The sequence below is a fragment of the Phaseolus vulgaris genome, chromosome 11 (assembly GCF_051622355.1).
Source record: "Phaseolus vulgaris cultivar YP4 chromosome 11, ASM5162235v1, whole genome shotgun sequence".
Taxonomy (NCBI): domain Eukaryota; kingdom Viridiplantae; phylum Streptophyta; class Magnoliopsida; order Fabales; family Fabaceae; genus Phaseolus; species Phaseolus vulgaris.
In genome coordinates this window covers 48,117,835-48,138,008 of record NC_143508.1, presented here as the reverse complement: position 1 = coordinate 48,138,008, position 20,174 = coordinate 48,117,835, and the positions used below count along the sequence as shown (strand labels likewise).

Sequence of the window (20,174 nt, the reverse complement as noted above, 5' to 3'; positions counted from 1 at the left end):
TTAGGGACAATACAAATTGCACTTTAAAAAAAAAACACTATTTACAAATGCGGTTATTTACCAAAGCCGCATTTGTAAATCAAAAAACAAGATTTACAAATGTGGATTTGTAAATGTGATTTACGAATGCGGCTATTACCAGAGCCGCATTCATAAATCTTAAACCCCTAAAACCCTCAGTTCATTCAGAAGAATATACAAATGCGGCTATTTTGAAATAACCGCATTCGTAAATCACATTTACAAATGCGGCTCTATAGCTGCATTTGTATCTCTCTGATTTACGAATGCGTGTTGATCAAATGCGGCTCTATAGCCGCATTTGTAAATGTAAAATAGTCGCATTTGATTAGCATTTCTGCACTAGTGAACATACGAAAAATTTACATGTTTTAATCTAATATGTTACACATAATAAGAGTCACTGGTGACTATTTTACAGCAAGTGTACCATCTTAGATGTAATAATTTTTCCATAAGAACGAATTTTAAACCCACAAGGAACAATTGAATTATCAAGTATAAGATTCACTAAATAGAAAACAATAAGTAAAAGTTTGGAGGATGTTTGTTGTACATGATTGCAAGAATGTAAATAAAGCAAAGTAAAAAAGTCTTTGATTCAATTGAGAAAATTGGGATTGAGATCCATCTTTCTCACTCTTTTGTATTTTGAAAAGCATAATAATATTTTATCCTTTGATTGTTATTGATGCCCATACAAAATTCATTTATATCGATTTCTCACATAAAATTATTAAGATAGTCTCCTAAATATCGATTCCTCGCATATTTGTAAAAACTCATTATCCTTAGGATTAGATGTTGATATCAATTAATATTTCAAATATATTCCTAACATTCAAATATGTTAAGCATTATCATGTAGGTCAGAAACTTAGAGGTACTTTCAATCAAATCTAAGGATCAAAATCACGGTAAACAAGCCTTACAAATAAAATGACAATACCAATTATCAATTTAGAACAAAATATTATATTTAAATATCACCTCAATACATAAGAGTTTAAACAAATTATTCTCAATACCAAAGGATAGAATAAGTCACTCATGTTGGCCATTACAAGCTTGGAAAGGGGAGAAAAGAAGATCCAGAATGTTTCTCCTTGATGTCTGCCTCCTTTAGGATTTTTTATCCTCACCTCCTATTCCACCAATGATTTTAGGGTTATGCATCATGCATTCTATTTAACCTACTTGGATTTGGGCTCAGTGACATCATTATTCATAATATATTTACTTGCTTCATCTCTCCTTAAATTCCTAAAAATAACACAAAAATGGAAATCATTCTTATTCATTTCATAATCCAAAAATATGTGAAAAGGTTAAAATTCCTAAATTAGAGTTTTAGTTATAATTATTTTATCAAATAAAATTCATAAGTGTCGATCCTTTTTTATGATATATTACTGAATTGTGACACTTATCAGTCACCAATATAATCAAAAGATCAAGATTCATCAATAACTTAAAAAATAGAATACAAACTCGCTTTGATCACAATGTTGATTCATTATTTTTTGTCATAACAAATTTGTCATATCCAAATGACACTTCACAACAATACTATACATATTAAATTAACTATAATAGAGGACATACACACTTGAGATTGAAATGAATTTTTCCTTTACCTAGAATCAAAGTTAACCTACATACTTGTTTTTTTTTTTTTTTCAACTTTCACACTAATGTAGGAGTTATGATTAATAATATATTATATAACTTTAAATGTTTTATTAAAAAATGTTGGTTTATTAAGAATGGGAATGAAGTTTTATAAATTATACAAATTTTATTCCATATTAAGATTATGAAAATTCTTATGTTTAGATATTGATAAGGTAGGATTAATTAAGTTGAAGATGATCTAATTTGATTGGTTGGAAAAATTGAAAAAATAAGTAGGTAGCAATTTGATTTGTTGAGAAATAAAATAATACACTAGTGCAAAAAAGGTAAAAGACAATGATTTTTTTTTAGCAATTAAACAACGGTTTTGAAACCATTGTTTATTAGCACGTAGTCTATTCTATAGAGGTATAGATAACAGTTGTTCCATAACCGCCGTCTATAAGTCACATATAGACAAAAATAAATATTAAAAAAATAAATAAAAACAACACCAACCTCAAGGTAATGGCAGCAACGGTGGTGAAGGGCAACGGTGGAGGGCGGAGCGCAAGAGCCTTAAACAATGAACCAATGGAAGAATGAGCAATGAACCAATGGAAGAATGAGCAATGAACCAATGGAAGAATCGAGGGAAAATAAGATGAGAACGAAAGCGGAAGAATAAGAAATGAGGGTAGGAAGAACTTACAAAGGCGGGGATGGAGGGAAAATGGAGTGCGGTGGTGGAACAATGAACAAGAACCTTAAACAATAAACCAATCAAAGAATGAGCAATGAATCGATAGGAAGAATGGAGGAAGAATAATTAATAAGGGTAGGAAGAACTTACAAAGATAATGAATGAAGAGAACGTTCAAAAGACTTGAAGAGATAGCGTGAAGCAGAAGAAAGAAAACGCAAAGAACGAAAGCGTAAGTGCCACAGAGCTTCGAATTAGGGTAATAACGAGGGTATAGACAATAATTGTAAGAGGAATCAATGTCTATTTAAATCATATATGGAATAGACAATGATTGTTGGGTTAGAGCCACTGCCTATTCTCTCAATGATTTAAATAGAAAGTGGTTCCTCTTACAATCGTTGTTTATCTTTCTGTTTTAATTTAAAAAATGTCACTGCATTTTGATAGACAGCATCTGATAGTGAAACGATGTATATTAGCCATTTTTACACTAGTGATATAAGGTTGGCATATATGATGTCTTGAGTCAATTGATGTTTGCAATAAAGCAAATAAGAAAATTATCATCGTTGTATCTAGTACATGAAAATGAATTAAACATAAATAGTAAAAAATACAAACTTAAATTTTAAAAACACAACAATAAGACTGACATGGAAAATATAAAGAAAATAACAATAAATAAGGAACAAGAAAAAGTCAAAATGGCAAGAATATACAATGCAATTATACTTTCAACAATTATATATTTGAAATAGTTACAAAATTTAGAAAGATAAATGTTACAGGTACTCTTGGACAAAAATACAAATATATAATATGTATACATCTTTTTGAAATAATTTACTAGAGGAACTACAAAGATAGCAAGTAGTTTGAACTATTTAGTAGGAACAAAAAGTAATTTGAATAGAAATACAATGTAATCACGTAGCTAACACAAGGATTGGTTGTTTTCATAACAACTAAGAGATAGATGTGGTTTAATAAGAATATCAAGTGGAGTGGCTTTGTTGTTGGTTAATCCAAAGGTTTAAGTCATGTCAATGGGATCAGGTGATCAACTTAAAATTTTAAAAGAATGCAAAAAACTAGCTTGAAGTGCACCATTTGAAGGCTAAAGGATATTCCATGACACATTCTTCTACTACCTCCAAATGGTAATAGCTTGAAATGACGACCTTTGATGTCAATATCTTTATGAGTTGTAAGAAACCTTTCTGGTTTAAACTCTAGAGGATCTTCCCAAGCATTACTATCTGTATGAATCTTCCAAATATTTGTTATTAGTCGAGTTCCCTTTTTTATATTAAGCCTCTTAAAGTGCAATTCTCTGTGAATTCACGAGGTGTCAAAAGAGGATCAGGAGGATACAATCTTAAAGTTTCTTTGACTATGGCTTGAAGATATATTAACTTACTTATAAACTCACTTACACATTTCTCTTTTCCAATATGAATTCTAGTTCATCTTTTACTTTTTCCAACACCAAAGAATTTTGTAAAATCAAAGATATTGTCCACGTAAGAACTGTATGGTTTGTGTCAGTTCCTCCTAAAATCACTGCCTGCTAATCAAATAAGTTACCCAACAAAAATATTTCGGTGAAGAAAATTAAGGTTATAAGTTACCTAACAGAAATATTTTAGTTAAGAAAATTAAGGTTATATTTGAAAAACTTATTATTAAAAATAACTAAGTTAAAGTTAATTTTAATTTACAAAAAAAGTTATTTTATTTTATTTATTTTCTAGGGATTACTTGCATGTGTTCTATAATCATTGTATATTTTCATCATAAGAAAAGTAAACAATTTCTAAACTCATGATGTTGAATTCTAAGTGGTCCATTTTTCATTCACGCAACACCACAAATGTCCCTTTCCACCATTAATATCTCCATTCTCAACCTCACTACCCTTTCTCCCCGAATCACAACATCACTATATCCCTCACTCACCCAAAAAAAACACTTATATCTCTCCCCTCTATCAAACAAATCCCATATAAACAGTAATGACGATAAAACACACTTGCGTGGAGAATTTTGTAATGTTTTTACATCATTAACGAAAGTGTTATACCTTATATTTTCATACAACTGATTTTAAACCACCGAAGTAAAATACATATCTTCATATCTAAAGCAAGTTCCTGAGAAAATATTTCAGATTTAATTAACAACTATGCTGTATTTATATGTTTAATACTACAAATATTACAAGTACTTTTGAACAAAAATACAAATATATAATAGAGGAACTACAATACTTTGAACTATTTAGTAGGAACAAAAAGTACTTTGAACAAAAATACAATGTAATCACGTAGCTAAGATAAGGAACGGTTGTTTTCATAACAACTAAGAGATAGACGTGGTTTAATAAGAATATCAAGTGGAGTGGCTTTAGTGTTGGTTAATCCAAATGTTTCAGTCATGTCTATAGGATCAGGTGATGGACTTAAAATTTCAAAAGAATGCAAAAACCTAGCAAGAGTGAAATGCACCATTTGAAGGCCAAGGGATACTGCTGGACATATTCTTCTACCACCTCCAAATGGTAATAGCTCAAAATGATGACCTTTGACGTCAATATCTTTATGAGTTGTAAGAAACCTTTCTGGTTTGAACTCCAAAGGGTCTTCCCAAACATTACTATCTGTGTGAATCTTCCAAAGATTTGTGATTAGTCGGGTTCCCTTTTTATATTATAGTCTCTTAAAGTGCAATTCTCTGTGAATTCACGAGGTGCCGAAAGTGGACCAGGAGGATACAATCTTAAAGTTTCTTTGACTATAGCTTGAAGATATGTTAACTTACTTATATCAGACTCATTTACGCATTTCTGTTTTCCAATATGAGTGTCAAGTTCATCTTTTACTTTTTCCAACACCAAAGGATTTCTTAGAATCAAAGATATTGTCCATGTAAGAACTGTATTGTTTGTGTCAGTTCCTGCTGCAATCACTGCCTGCAAAACAAATAAGTTACCCAACAAAAGTATTGAAGTGAAGAAAATCACTAGAAAAAAAATCATTAAATAGCAACCCAATTTAAACATAAAAATAATTAGTCACTATACTGACTAAATTAGATACTTATTTAGAGACTAAAAAATTATTGGTATCTAAGATAATTTTTATTATTAATAAAAATTTATAAAATAGTTTCTAATTTGGTATCTAAATTAGTTATCTAGGTTTTAGTTACTAATATTTCATATTATAAATTAGTATCTAAAAGACTAATAGAGACTGATTTAAAATATAAAGTAGTAAGTAGCTAAAACCTTGATAGTTAATGGTTAGATACCAATTTAAAAACTATTTTATAATTTTTTATTAAAATAAAAACTATTTTAGATACCACTAATTTTTTTAATTTATAAAATGGTCTCTAATTTAAACAAATAGTAACTAATTATTTTGGTTCCTAAAATTAGTTTTTATTTAATAATTTTCTTATACTGAATTAAGATTATGTTCAAAAAACTTATTACTAAAAATAACTAGGCTATACTTAATTTTAATTTACAAGAAAATTTATTTAATTTTATTTATTTTCTACGGAATACCTCATGAGTTCTATAATAATTTACATTTCCTCCATGTAAAAATTAAACAAGTTCTAAACTGATGATGATGTACAATTAAAAAAAAAATCTCAAAATTTCATTATTTTTCACAAAAACCAAATTAGAGTGGAAAATTTGGTAGTTGTTTTGTAGCTTTGGAATAATTAACTAGGAGATATAAAAAAATTGAAACACCTATCAAATGTTCCATTTAATTTATATGATATTTTACTGATAAAAAAAGAAGTGGAAAAACAACAGAAATTTTTTTTTGTAAGTTGTCCATTCATTTTCATTCACCCAACACCACAAATGTCCCTTTCTCTCCCAATCACAACATCACTATATCCCTCACTCTCCCAAAAAAAACACTCATTAACGTGAAGAATTTTGTAATGCTTTTACATCATTAACGTTGTATTTATATGTTTAATTCTCTTAAAGTTTCACATTTCAAAAGCATTATAACGTGTAAATTAAACATAGAGTCCCCATATATTGATATCCTCTATACATGACACACATTTGACGTCGCAGACGTGACAATGACGTGACAGAGTGAAATTGCGTGCGAATGAGCAGCGCGAACTTCAAAATAGGATAAAAAATTATATTACATCGGTTCTTAGAAACAACCAGTGTAATATATATTTTTTTACTCAGAATGACCCATATTACGTCGGTTAAGTTATCTAACCGATGTAATATATGACCCATAATAAAAGAAATTGAATTTTTTTTCATAAAGAGTGGGTGGGTCGTAAACGTCACATAGGTAACCACTTACAGACACACGGGTAACCAGTTTTGTGTGTGCTAGTATATGTGGAGAAACCTACATCGGTTAAGTCATCTAACCGATGTAATATATGATTTTTACATCGGTTAAGCCATCTAACCGATGTAATTAATATATGGTTTTTATTAAAAAAAAATAATTTTTTTTTCATGAAGAGTTGGTGATCATAAACGTCACATAGGTAATCACTTACAGACACACGGGTAAGCAATTTTGCGTTTGTCAATATATGTGGAGGAACCAGTTTTGCATTTGCATTTTACATCAATGCCAACTGTGTCAAGTGTGTCAAGTCTATGTTAGTGAGTGTTAATAAAACATTTTTGTTAAACATACGTACCAGTACGGTGGATTTGATCATGGTATCTGCATCGATCCCATCAATAGTTCTTCCATCAAGCAATGAAATCATTACTTCCATGAAATCTTGAGCTTCATCATCCTTCTCACCCAAACCCTTCCTTTTTCGATGTTCCTCTAACTCCTCACCTATAATACTATCCAACTCTTTCGCAGTTTCTTTCATGGCCTTCTCATGCCCTCCAAAATCAAACCATCTAAGCCAAGGAACAGCATCTCCCACTGCGAACACCCCCAACAGACGCATGAACTCCTCCACAGCCTTCACACATCTCTGTGCCTTCTCATTGTCCAAGTTTTCACCACCAAAATATCTCTTCCCAACGACCATTCGAAGAACCATGTTGAATGCGAGGTGAGAAAACCATTGCTTCAGCTCCACCAAGGCATAGCCAGACTCACTCTTTTGGCTGCACCAAACATCATGCAACTCTTTGATCGAGTTTTGAAGTTCTGAGACACGAACATGCTGCAGTTGTTCCACTCGACGAGTAGTGAGGATTTCTAAAGTTACAATCTTTCGTAACTCGCGCCAATAGGGACCATAGGGTACAAAGCCAAACATGGCATTGTAGCCCATGAGTTCAATGGCGATGAGCTTGGGGCGAGAGGAAACGGCCATGTCGTTTGTGGTGAAGCATTCCTTTGCCATTTCCCAGTTGTTGATTACCAAAGCCTTTTTTGAACCAAGTTGGATGGTGAAAATGGGTCCATATTTGTCAGCCAAAGCACCCAAAGTTCTATGGGATCTCTTTGAACCACTCAACAGTGGAAGGTGACCAAGTACTGGCCATGCTCCTGCAACAGTGGGAGCCTCTTTGGTTTGAAAAAAATTGAAGGGATTGTAGAAGAATAAACAGAAGAGGATTAGAGAAAGAAATGCAATGGCACTGGTATTCAAGTAGTTTAGAACAAAATCCATTTCAGCTTTGTTAAGTCCAATCAATTGTACTGGTATTCTTAAATAGATAATTCAACACCAAGTTGATGGCTTGGTGAAGAGGTACATTTTTGTTTGATGTGAAAATTTTCTGGATGTGATAAAGTAGGTAGGGCAATTATACATTCACAATCCACCTCTTTTGTGTATTTACTTTATAATTTTCAATACTATTATTTTAATATTTTTTATATTAATTAATTTCAAATTTATTTTTTATTATATATATTTATTTTAAAATCTAAACCATAAAAAATTATATACCATTCTAAAGATTATCAAACTATTATTTTCCAAAGAAACAAAAAAAGTTGGATTTTCTTCAAATAATTGTAATTATCTTTAAGTATTTTATAAATTTGAATATATTTAATTACTTTTAATAGATTTTTTTATTGAATATTCGAAATTTTATAAATTTTTAACATAGTTTTTTTTTTGTTTAAGTTTTTGACATGATTTTTATTTATCTTTTCATTTATTTAATTATCTTCATGTATTAGAAAATATTTTTTTGTAATTAATGTAAAACGATATTATAATTAATATAAATCGATAAATAAATATTTTTTTTTATTAAAAAGGGATTGGATAATAAAGAATTATCTTGGTTATTGTAAGGATAATGTGGAAAGGCTTTTGAGAAACTTGGAGCTTTAACACTATGATTGAATCATACAACATGAGGCTGCAATTTTTTTTTCATTTTTTTTTCATCACATCATTACTCTTTCATTCATTGCTCACTGAGGGTGGCAAGGGCCTTGGGAGCTTTGAGATTGTTGCAGCTGTCAACCACTTATATTGAAGATTTTTTTTTTATAAAAACATTTTAGAAGTATTTCAACTCTCATACAAAGATCCAACTTTAAATAGAGAGTAAACAGATTACAATTATAATTATACTTTTATCAATTATATATTTGAAAGAGTTATAAAATTTACAAAAGTAAACTACAAATATTACAAGTATTATAAGTGATAAAAAAAACAAATATTAGAAATACTTTAAAAGGCTAATAGAAATATATACAATCATCATTTTGAAATAATTTATCTGAGAAACTGCAAACATAGCAAGTATTTTGAACTATTTAGTAGGAAAAAAAAACTACTTAGAAACAAAAATACAATGTAATCACGTAGCTAACACAAGGATTAGTTGTTTTCATAACAATTAAGAGATAGACGTGGTTTAATAAGAATATCAAGTGGAGTGACTTTAGTGTTGGTTAATCCAAAGGTTTGAGTCATATCAATAAGATCAGGTGATCAACTTATAATTTCAAAAGAATGCAAAAAACTAGCAAGAATGAAATGCACCATTTGAAGACCAAAGGATGCTCCTGTACACATTCTTCTACAACCTCCAAATGGTAATAACTCGAAATGATGATTTTTTATGTCAATATCTTTATGAGTTGTAAGAAACCTTTATGGTTTGAACTCCAAAGGATCTTCCCAAACATTACTATATGTATTATTTGTGTCAGTTCCTCCTGATGTCACTGCCTGCAAATCAAATAAGTAACCCAACAGAAATATTTAAGTGAAGAAAATTAAGATTATGTTTAGAAAACTTATTATTAAAAATAATTTAGGTTAAAGTTAATTTTATGCGGAATTTACTTAATAAAACCGTTCAAATCACTCTCTCACTTTTAAAAGAAGTTTAACTATTTTTTAAAAATAATAAAGATTGTTTTTCTTACTTCAAGTAATTAACAAATATATAAAGTATATACTCATTAATTAATAATTAGTTTCTGTCAAAGTAAAATATTTTATTCTAATTAACCTTTTTTTTATGTTTAAAAATCTAATTTTTTATTTTATTTTTTTATTAATAAAAAAATAATAAATATAAACTACTTCATAATAATAAAACTCTTGTACGAAACAATAACACATTTTATAAAAATAAATAAAAAATTAAAAACTCCTATCAACATAACAGTTGGAGCACATCAGCCAACATCCAATTTTCGATTAATATAAACTTTTTAATAAATTAAAGAGCTTTTAGAAAAATCAATAAGTTTTTTAATAATTAATGTGGAAATCTTTCTTGAATGTACCCTAAATCACGCAACCAATTGCTCCTGTTATGTCACTTTCTAACTCTATGGAGACAAAATAAAAAGGCTATATATTTGAAACTTTTTCATGTAAATCCAAAAACCTTCCTGAACGGGTGTGGAAAAAAATGGAAGGAGTTGTTGTTTGTACATGAACACCACTTTTGGAAATATGCGTTTCATAGTTCTAGTTTGGTAAATTAATAGCAATAGGTTTAGTATTATTTAGTTTCTAAATTTGGTAGCAAAAACCATGATTGCTAATTAGATACCAATTTAGAAACCATTTAACAATAATGGAAACTAATTTAGAAACCAAAAAATTTTTAGTCTCTAAAATGGTCTCTAATTTAGTTATTATAGCAACTGATTGTTTTTTGTCACTAAAAATTAGTTTTTATTTCATGGTTTTCTTGTAGTGCAAGGTTGGATTGAGGTGTGTGCCCTTGGGAGGTGTTTGTGTTGTGTGCAAGTCTATTGGCTTATGATTTCTTCTTGCAGGTTTGGAAGGTTTTTTTTTTTATCAGCAATGAATTAATTAAATTTAAAGGGGACACTTAAGGGGTGTCCCAACCCTTATACAAAAAACAAAATTAAAAACACCAACACAGAAACGCGAGGGGATAGAGATAGTTCTCTAAGCAGCATAGGCCAGGAGTGCTAAAGCTCAGCCCTTCTAGTTTTTCACTCCTAAACCTCCTATGCCCCAAACCTGTTAGGAATACTCACATATCTACTGCTACAAAGACCAAAAGTAAACTTAGGCCCCACCCACTTGCAAAGCACAGAAGCAATACAAGAGACCTAACACCTCCTGCTATGCCGTGACTACAACCCAAAAAAAAAACAAAAGTCATCAAAAAAGAGGACAGCCGAAACTGTCAACTCTCCTCCCAAAGCCATCACAGCAGAATTATGGAGAAAAAAGTCTGTTGTTACGCTTGACCAGAAACTTTGAGGCAACCATTCTTCATAAAAAAGAGAACAAGTGCATCAAACTTCCACACAAACCAAATGAGAAACTACTGGACTTCATAGCTTCTCTGCCTGTTGTTACGTGGAGGGACCTGCATCAAGAAAAAAACACAGACCGGCACCTTACATACCAGCCACTGTCCAACTCATAACCTTACATAAAGCTAAGAAATGGCCAGCAATGTGACAAAAAACCAGCATACCGAAGCCAACAGACCACTTCCCTGCATACTGAATGTCCAATTTTCCCAAAAGCATCAAAATGATCTCAACACACACATAACAGACATTGAATTGGATTTAAAAGCCAGTCCGTGAAAGAGTAAGAAAAATGGCCTTCCCTATGTTTAAGCCAGGACCAAGACAGAAAGAATTCTCCAAGCCGTGCACAGGACTTTTGGATAGGCTTTGACCTTCCACAACGTACTAAAAATAGCTTTATCTGGGTCGGATCCTTGGTTGGTTAGAACATCATATGCTGATCTCACAGAAAAGATCCCCTTAGGGTCCCCTCTCCAAGTAATGAAGTCCTTTGAATCCTTGTTCAGAACTACCCTAGATAAGGTTGTTAGTAATTCTACTTCTAATATCGACTCCTAGTTGAATCTCTCCCTCCTCCATTCAAGGTGCCAATGCCATACGTCTTCTTCCCAAAAGCAAGCCTCACCTACCTTCATCCCTTGATTCAGGGATAAGGAAAATAATCTAGGATATAAATCCTTAAAGTTACTATTACTCATCCACGGGTCTTCCCAAAAGTGTACTGAGTCCCCAGCTCTGACATTCCATACTACTGTTTGTTGGAACCAACCTACACCATCTCCCTCCCTGCATATGTTCTCTAAGTCTCTCCACCACCAGGATTGGCAACAAGGCCGGACCTGGTTAACACTAGGTAACATCATATATTTAGACTCCAAAATGTCTTTCCATTTCCCCTTCGCCTCACTCTTTAACCTCCACTTCCATTTCGCCATAAGAGCATAATTGAACTTCCTGATGTCTTTAATTCCTAACCCGCCTTCCTCAGGAGGTTTACAAATAGTTTCCCAGCTTTAACTCCTTTGTAAACTCATAATTCTATTGCAAACCGATACCGGGACTTTGAAGAAAGATAAGTAAAAGAGAGGAATGGAAGCAAAGACTGATTTGATTAAGCAGATTCTACCCGCCATAGATAAACATCTCCCTTTCCAAGTACTTAGTCTAGCTCTGATGATGAGAATCAACTAAAGGTGGCTTTTTATAATGAAGAACAAGATCATTCGCCTTCACATTTAAAGTTTTTCTTGTTAATCTTTGCAAAAGATAAAGCCCAAGCCCAAGCCCAAGAAGGCCAAAGCCCACAAAAGTCCAAAGTCCATCCCATGAAGGGCAAGGCCAAGTATTAAATAAATATTGTTTAGAAAGGTGCTTAGAGGGAAACATTAGAAACCTCTTTTGTTAAAGCATCTTTTAGTCTTTAGTTAGGAGTCTTAGGGGGGATGTGTTAGTAGATAGGTGTAGGAGTAGAAAAGGAGGTGTCAAAGTGAAGGAAGAGGTCACACCTTCCTCATGCATTGTTTTAGGCGCCAATTCTAGAAGCTTTTTAGGAAGGAGTTTTTGAATTTGTGTAGCTTGCATTTCAGCACCTTAGGCTATAAATAGAGGTGCTCCCTTTGTAAATTTCAGATTTGAATTTATCTAAAGAAACTATACTCAAAATTGGAGTGAGCATTGGAGAGCTTTTGAGCCTTCTTCTCTAGTCTTATCTTGAAGGATCCATGGTGTCCTCAAGTGGCGGCAACACTCTCATCTAGGAGCAACCACACTTCTAGTGGCGAGATCATCCATCATTCATCCATCTTCATGAGCAATTCTCTTCTCCTTCCTTTCTTCTCTTGTTAATTTCCTTGTCTTAGCTTGTTTCCTAGTTGTTTTGGTTTGGCAATTTCAGCTTGTTATTGTGTAGCTATGGTTCATTTGTGTTCTTGGCTGTTTTTCATCTTTTCTTCTTCAATTCCAGCAATTTGATTCGGTACCTTACTGTTTTGTTTTGTTAATTAGTGTTTTTGCCTTTCCTCCATCTCTTTTGGTTCAATTTGACAATATGTGGAACATCCAAATGAGTTTGGGATTTGGTACTAGTTTTTGGTGAGTTCTTGACTTAGAACAATGATCCAACTCTAAGAAAAGTGCCTCAATAATGTCCAGCTCAAGGTGATTCCTAAGAATGTCAAGAATCATTCTCTATATGGCTAGTGGAATCACATCATCTGATCTTGTTGACGACAGGCTCCCAGAACAGAACCTTCCTTGGATTACCTCCTACTTCCAATCCCAAGTACTTGAAAGGTATCTGCATGGTATTCCAATTTGAAGTCTTGGCATAGGTTTCTAGAGTGAATCTATCCACATTTATCCCTGCCAACTTCGACTTGTGAAAATTAATCTTCAATCCGGACACAAGTTCAAAGCATCTAAGGATCGTCTTTACAGTAAACACATTTGAAAAGGAGTCCTCCAGCATGAATAAAGTGTCGTCTGCGAACTGTAGCATACTGCAAACTATTTCCTTCCTTCCCACCTTCACACCTGTAAGCATGTTTTGCTTAGTCGCTTGTCTCACTAATCCAGCCAAACCCTCAGCAACTACCAGGAACAAAAAAGGGGCCATAGGGTCACCCTGTCTCAGCCCCCTTGATGGTTTGAATTCCTCTGTTGGGCTTCCATTAACCAACACAGAAATGGTGGACGATTCCAGGCAACCCTTAACCCATCTTATCCATATGTTGTGAAAACCTAACCTTTGTAACATATCAAGTAAGAAATCCCACCTTACTGAATCGTAAGCCTTCTCGTAGTCCACCTTAAAACAAAGTGCACTCCTCCGGTTCCTCCTAACCTCCTCCACCACCTCATTTGCTATAAGCACACTATCCAAAATCCCTCTATTCCTCAAAAACGCTGATTGGTCTTCGTCAATGACCAACGAGAGAACCTCCTTCATTCGACCTGCTAAAACCTTAGTAATAATCTTATAAAAGACTCTTACAAGGGAAATAGGCCTGAATTGATCGAGAGAGAGGGGGTCATTCACTTTAGGTACCAAAGCGATAAAAGAAGCGTTACACCCCTTTGGTATCACCCCAGTCTCATGAAAAACCTGCACAGCCTCCATAATGTCATTTTTAAGGATGTCCCAGCACTTCTTGATGAACGTAAAATTGAATCCATCTGGCCCTGGACTCTTTGACCCTTCACATTGCCACACGACTTCTTTCACCTCTTCCTCAGTGAAGCTTGTTACCATCCTTGTACTGGTTTCAGAAGGAAGAGATTTAAACTCCACAGAGCCCAAATTTACTCCAAGGGCTTGGGTAGCCGTGAACCTTGTCTCAAACAAAGACTTGGCTTCCCTGCGGACTACTTCCGGTTCCTCACACCATTGTCCCCCAACCTCCACACCCTTGACTTTGTTTTTAAGTCTTCTCCATCTAATAGCCGTGTGGTAATATTTAGAGTTCATATCCCCAAACTTACACCAATTAGCCCTTGCTTTTTGCCTTGAAAGGGAATCCAACTTATTATCCACCTCTCGCAAATTACTAAGTAATTCCATTCTTCTTAGCTGACCACTCTCCTCAAGAACATCACTGTCATCCTTAAAATCAAGGTCCTCAATTTCCTTGAGGATTCGCTTCTGGTTGGTCTGCATACACCCGAACACATTCTTGTTCCAGTCTTTAAGATCTGCCTTCAAATATTTTAGCTTATCTTTAAGACGGGAAATCCCATTACCCTGATCAGAGTAAGAACCCCATTTCTCCTTCACAAACAGATTGAAACCTGGCTCCATAAACCACGCATCTATGGTACGAAAGGGTTTAGGCCCCCAATCTTTGGCCCAGGACTTTGCCACAATGGCACAATGGTCAGACACAGTTCTTTGTTGTACATATTGTTTGTAGAAGGGCCAGAACTGAATCCATTCTTCGGACACCAAAAATCTGTCGAGCCTGCTTTTCGCTGTACCATTTGCTTTGAACCAATTAAATTTCTTCCCCACACTCGGGATGTCTACCAGGCAGTTAGTATCAATAAAGTTATTAAAACCTCTCATTTCCTTTCCCTGGCTAGACCCACCTCCAATACCCTTCCTTTCATCTTCCCTTTTTACAGCATTAAAATCACCGCAAAAACACCCTACCACGTTTTGATAAGACCTTTTAAGGGACGTTAGTGCTTCCCACAGAGTTACTTTAGCACTATAATTGCAAGCTGCATACACATTCACCACTAAGCACAAGCGTCTAGACTTGATATGCTGTCCTACAACAGCTATATAGCCTGGTCCAACAGTATGCGATTCATAGCAAAATTTGTCTTTATGCCACATAGATAAAAGGCTCCCTGCACCGTCTACACCTTCATAATGCACCCAACCAATATTACTAATCCCCCACAGCGAGAAGTATCTACTCTCAGAAACAGAGACAGTTTTTGTCTCTTGCAAGCACACAAAATCTACATCCTCTTTGGCAATAACGTGCTTCAGGTAGCTTGCTTTAGTTCCCCCCCTCCCTTACCTCCATACATTCCAATTCAACTACCACATCCACCTCCTCCCCCGAACACCTCACGCCTAGCTCTTTTCCCGCATCCCAGATACGAGCAGATTCAGCGACATAGTCCTCAAGTCTTAACCTGTTATTACAATGTTCTATATCACTAACAGATTCAGCAAAGGAGCAGTGGCTTAACCTGGATGAAGAATTAATCCCATAGTGAAGAGGTCCGAGTCCACCCTTGTTCCTCCACCGTAGGCACGACGGTTTCGTGCCCTGCTCCCAGAGATCACGTAACCTACGCACATTCTCCGGTGTTTTGGATCCTTCTACCCCACTTGGTGTTGCTTTAACCGAGATCCGACCTCTCTTCTCCGGTGAAGAGCTGCCCATACTACTTGGCTTGCTGGAACCCCCAGACAGGTCACGCCCAGGTAGGAGCGTCGGTCCTCTTTCAACCTCTCCACTTCGGGTAGGACCATGTGGATGGGCCAAACCTCTTTGATGCTTCGTAGTAATATTTCCGTCAAAGTTAACGGAAGCCTCTGCTAACAATTCCGAGCCACCACCACCCGGTGACGTTGGTGCCTTCGAGTTACCCTGTTTTGACCTTGCACACACCTCCTCCATTCCGCCCAAAGCCCCCTGTTTCGTAAGGTCCAACAGCCCACTATAATGAGATTGGGCTTTTGAAGACTGGCCCACATCTAAAACGGGTTGGGTTGTAGAGGGGTTGAAGTTTTGGACACAAAGAGCCAGGTCAGACAAAGATTTGTGTAAAAAAGAACATATTGTGTTGACCTTCTCTTGCTCAGAAAAAGCTGCCCTAGCCGCAGAAGTCCCCTGTTCACGCCTTACCTCGTTTACGCAAGAGAGATGTTCTTTATTCTGCTTCCCCTTTACAACTTGAGAAAGTTCCCTTATTTGTTTTGCGTTTGTCTCTAGTGAAAGTTCTCTTCCCTCCTTTGCCTCCTCTCCCCGCCGGGAGGGAGCTACGGTGTTGACGTCCCCGTCCTCAAAAACTTTATCTGAGAAGATGGTTTCCCCGATGAAGGAGTCCATTGAAGAGATGCTATCCGAAGATGCATATAACTGTTTAGGACAAAAACAAGACCCTCCTCTTTGGATGGGTTCCTCCTCATTAATACTGATGTTGTAAATATGACCATTAATACGGATCCCTTTTGAGACTTCGAATTTACACGAATTCGACACCCGTATTTTTACGTGCAAACTCAAGGTTCTCCCATTGCTCAGTAGCATCGTCGATGGATACCAGCTCTGCCGCATCGCCTACGGCCTTAGTCAGACAATCCCTATTCCACAAAGAAAATGGAACACCGTAGCACCTTGCCCATACTAACCTATGATCCACTACCAGTGATTCGGACCAAGGCTCAATAACCTCGAACAGGCTTGTGAACCATTCATTATTCAGCTTAATAATCTCTTCCAGCCGTTCTCCTTCTTTAGGAGTTAAAAGAACAAGATTATCACCCAGGTATCTCACCTTAATCCTGGACATACCTCCTTTAATAAACTCCTCACATAAGGACACAAAGTTCATAGTTGGAGTCATCCGACCTACTGCACTGTTTGACATCCAAGGTAAGATAGTTGAGGATGTTTCAAAACTTGGACCTGTCCAGGAGTCCTGAGAAGGTTTCCTAATGGCATCTGCGTAAGAATGCCTCTCGTAGCAGTCCCTACGAGGGTTATTTCCTTTTAGCTCTCTCCATTCCTCCTTGCCCTTTGAATGTTTCAGAACATATTTATGGTGATTCTTACCATTGTCTCCCATAAGTGCCACCCCACCTTGTTGAGAAGGCCTAGATCTCGTGTATTTTGGCAAGTTAACATAGAGCTTCATGTTACCAATACATACCTGGTCCAATTCCTTCTCCAGTTTGTACTCATTTGGCACCTTGAAAAACCTAACGAAGCCAAACCTTCTTCCCCACCTATTCCGCCGTCTCGAGATGAACACCTCTTTCACCCTGGCCCATCTTTGAAAGATCTTCAGCATATCATATTCTCCATGGGTACTTGGAAAATTTGAAAAGAAAAAAGTAGAACAGGAATTTGGTGAGGAAACAGATTTCCTCCTCTGCTCCTCCTTCCGCCCGCCATGTCGTGGTCGCCCTGCATCCACCCATCCACCGTGTCATGGTCGCCTTGCGTCCTCCCATCCGCCATGTCGTCCTCCCATCCGCCTGTGACTAGCTTCCATATCCTATAGCACTTTATTTTTTCAGTCAATATAATTAAATGTGGAAAAATTCCGCAGGTTTGGAAGGTATAGTGTGTTTGTGTAGGTTTTTTTGGTCTTTTCTACTTGGCAGGTCGGGTTGATGATTTTGTTCCTGGACTACGGTAAAGGAAGTGTTTTTTATGTAAACTTCTCGGTCTGGTGTTGGAATCTTTATTCTTGCACCCTGTGATAATACACACCTTGTGATAATGTTGAAAATAGCAGTGATAATAATTGTGAATCACACATTGAGGTTCTGAATCAGATCCATCTGTCCGAATGAGCACAAGAATAAAAAGACCACCTGAGTATTTAAAGGATTATCATTGTAATCTTAATGTTTCCAATACATCTTCAAGAGTTAAATATCCTTTGAATTATGTTTTGTCTTATAACAATTTATCACCTTCTTACAAATCTTTTATTATGTCCCTTTCTTCACATGTTGAGTCAAACACTTATTCTGAAGCTGTGAACAACGATTGTTGGAGAAAAGCTATAAAATGTGAGATATCTGCTTTAGAGTCAAATTAAACTTGGGAGACTGCTCATCTGCCTAAGAACAAAGATGTCATAGGTTGCAAATGGGTATTTAGAATAAAATATAAGGTTGATAGGACAATTGAAAGGTATAAAGCAAGGTTAGTGGCAAAGGGATATACACAAACAAAAGGCGTTGACTTCCTTTATACTTTCTCTCCAGTAGCAAAGATGGCCACCATAAGGTTGCTTCTTTCTTTAGCTTCTATTTATAATTGGGAATTGAAACAATTAGACATAAACAATGCATTTTTACATGGAGATTTGAAAGAAGATCTATACATGGTTGCTCCTCCTGGATTGACTTCTATTCCACCAGAAAAAGTTTGTAAACTAAAAAAGGCTTTATATGGCCTTAAGCAAGCCAGCCGAGAATGGTTTGTCAAACTGTTATCATTTTTTCTTTATATGGGATATACTCAATCTATGAATGATCATTTCTTGTTCATTAATTCTTCTGAAGGATCTTTTACAACATTATTGGTATATGTGGATGATATAATATTGGCAGGAAATGATAAAGAAGAGATTGCTCGAATCAAACAAGCCTTGAATCAGACATTCAAGATTAAAGATCTTGGGAATTTAAGATATTTTCTTGGTTTAGAAATATCAAGTCACGATGCTAGACCCATTGGAACAAGTGGATATGTTAAAGATTACAAGTTACAAGCCTTGATACTATATGTTCCTCCAGTTGAAAGAGGTGAACCTTTTTCTAGTTTCAAAAGAATGATGGTGAACAAGCTTGATTTTAACTCTACAACATAGAAGGAACATTTTTCTTTGTTGTTTTTAGTATCTCCACATTTGATCCCTTTTTTGAAGACAAATGGGGGAGAAAAATACTATTGTTGTTAAACACTCTTGCTGGATTATGTTTTATATTTTGAATGTTCTGTGTTATCTGCATATACTGTTTGGATTGCCTGGTTACTTCCTTGTTTTGCAGGACTTCATCGTTAGCAAAATCTACAAAACACCAGTGCTTTTTCTTCATCAAATAGGACGAGATTTCTAACTAAAGTGGATGGATTTGATTTTCTCAAAGCTCAACACTAAAGTCTGCAAAGTTGTAGATGCACTACAAGAAAAAATGGTTTTAACGGAGGTTATTTAGCAGAGGTTAATATAACCCTAAGAATTGATTTAATTAACGAATATTTTTTTAACCTTCGTTAAGTTTCAATGGTTATTCTAAAACCTCAGGAAAATAACAGAGGTTTTTTTAATCTTTGTTAAATTTCAAAGGATTATTTTAAAACCTCAGCAAAATAACGGAGTTTTTTTTAACATTCGTTAAATTCCAAATGTTTATTTTAAAACCTCGATAAAATAACGAAAGTTTTTAACCTTCGTTAAATTCCAAAGGTTTATTCTAAAACCTCATCAAAATAACAAAGATTTTTTTTAACTTCCAGTAAGTTCCAAAGGTTTATTCTACAATCTCAGCAAATTAACGAAAGTCCTTTTAACATTTGTTAGGTTTCAAAGGTTTATTCTAAAATCTCAACAAAATAACGGAGGTTATTTTAACTTTTGTTAAATTTCAAAAATTTATTATTCTACAACCTTAGCAAAATAACCTTAACAAAATAACTTTAGATAATAAGTATTTCAACAATACGTATGAAAGATAATTGAATTATTGAGTGTATATAAATTAATGATAAACACAATCAATATTGAATTAAGATCATGGTGGTGACTATTGTTAGTCTCGTCTTGAGGAAGGTGCATTTTCTTCTTATCCTCATTAATAATATTGC

At 34.8% G+C, this 20,174-nt stretch overlaps 1 protein-coding gene across 1 annotated transcript; it reads right to left on the bottom strand.

Moving 5' to 3' along the window:
• Nucleotides 1–4,512: 4,512 nt before the first annotated feature.
• On the bottom strand, nucleotides 4,513–8,077 carry LOC137826414 (cytochrome P450 82A4). The gene is given in 3 exon segments (XM_068632377.2): nucleotides 4,513–5,048; nucleotides 5,051–5,312; nucleotides 7,055–8,077. Coding segments are annotated over 3 exon segments (1,581 nt in total). The 5' UTR covers nucleotides 7,997–8,077; the 3' UTR covers nucleotides 4,513–4,671.
• Nucleotides 8,078–20,174: the final 12,097 nt, after the last annotated feature.